Source organism: Monosiga brevicollis, genomic scaffold (genome assembly GCF_000002865.3).
Source record: "Monosiga brevicollis MX1 MONBRscaffold_26 genomic scaffold, whole genome shotgun sequence".
Lineage (NCBI taxonomy): Eukaryota > Choanoflagellata > Craspedida > Salpingoecidae > Monosiga > Monosiga brevicollis.
The window spans coordinates 657,197-658,469 of NW_001865063.1; the positions used below are offsets into that span (position 1 = coordinate 657,197).

General features: G+C 59.8%; 1 protein-coding gene across 1 annotated transcript in view; it reads left to right on the forward strand.

Annotated features, from left to right (window-relative positions):
* MONBRDRAFT_11175 (uncharacterized protein) overlaps positions 1 to 1,146 on the forward strand; it is a gene marked incomplete at both ends in the record, with an annotated part of 1,402 nt that extends 256 nt beyond the window's left edge. Inside the window, one exon of the mRNA XM_001748876.1 lies at positions 30 to 1,146. Coding sequence (XP_001748928.1) covers positions 30 to 1,146 — 1,117 coding nt within the window. The remainder of the gene's footprint in view (positions 1 to 29) is intronic.
* Between the last annotated feature and the right edge of the window lie 127 nt (positions 1,147 to 1,273).

The window sequence follows — 1,273 nt, forward strand, 5'->3', positions numbered from 1 at the left end:
TGGACGGTGTGGGTTGCCCCCTGTGTCAGGCATGCTTCACGACAAAAGGCAGTCTGTGGAATCACATCGTAGCTGAGCATCCCGACGATCCAGAGGCCAAGCAGCCGCCTCGACGAGTCAAGCTGCAAAAGCCGCTGCGTGGTGCTGGGGCCCGCTGTGTCGAGGTCATTGTGGAGGAAAGCCACGACGCCTCGGCAGCCGATGTGAGCGAAAATGAGGAGGAGCTGGAGGAGCAGCAGCGGTTCAAGCAGTTTATCTCAAGCACCCAGGCCATGGCCTCGGAGGCTGAGGATAAGCGATGCCCGCACGGCGTTCACCAGATGCATCCGTTCTACGACAGCGTGGGCATGACGCTGGTCATCAACGAGCTGAAGCCAGAGCGCATGGTCGAACTGGGCCACAACACCCCGTCGGCACTCCTCGAGTCGGGCATGCATGAGCTGTTCTGGACGGCCTACGAGCAGCTCTCGGATCAGGGCCTGGCCGCCGCTGCGGTGACGCGTCTGTTTGACGACAATGAAGGGCAGTATCAACATCGCCCCATGCGGCAAGTACAGCCGCAAACCGTCAGCAGGTACCTGAGTCTTGGAACACGCCTGATCCAATTCTTGCTGCTGCTGGAGGCCATGCCAGCCCCCGATCCGTCGAGCTTTCTGGGCCAGGTGCTTGCCAGCCGTGGCCCTGCGGTAATAAATGCCACTGCGGCTCTGAGTGCGGGCCTGGACGCTGGAATGACCAAGAAAGAGCTGGTCGAGCCCCTGACGTCCCTGTGGCTGGCCCTGGTGGAGGTGGAGCTGAGCCTCTTTGACAACGACAAGGTGCACTTTGTCAACGTCTTCCTATTGTGCACGGCCGTGTCCAAAGGAAGCGGCATCCTGCAAGACATCAGGCAGTGGACCACGACGCCCGCTGGACTGCTGTACGTTTTCAAATTGTTCCTGCTTCGCCGTGGCAAGAATGAGTCGTGGTCAGTGGCCAACGAGTTGAGGCCGTATATGCAGCCCGGGCGATTGGTGCATTTCTTGAGCCAGCGCATGAGCATGGCACGAACAGCGAGCGTGGCCGAGGGGCAGGCTGGAGTCGACGTCGACATCCGAGCCGATGGCGACGTGACGGACGAGACGCTGCGCACCATTGTCTGCCGAGGTATTGAGCTCAATGTGGAGGAGCTCGGGGCCGCATTGGAGCAGATGCGCAAAGACATGACGGAAATATTGGACAAGCACCTCTTGCTGGACTCACGCCTGCGGAAAGATTACGAGAAAGAATATGA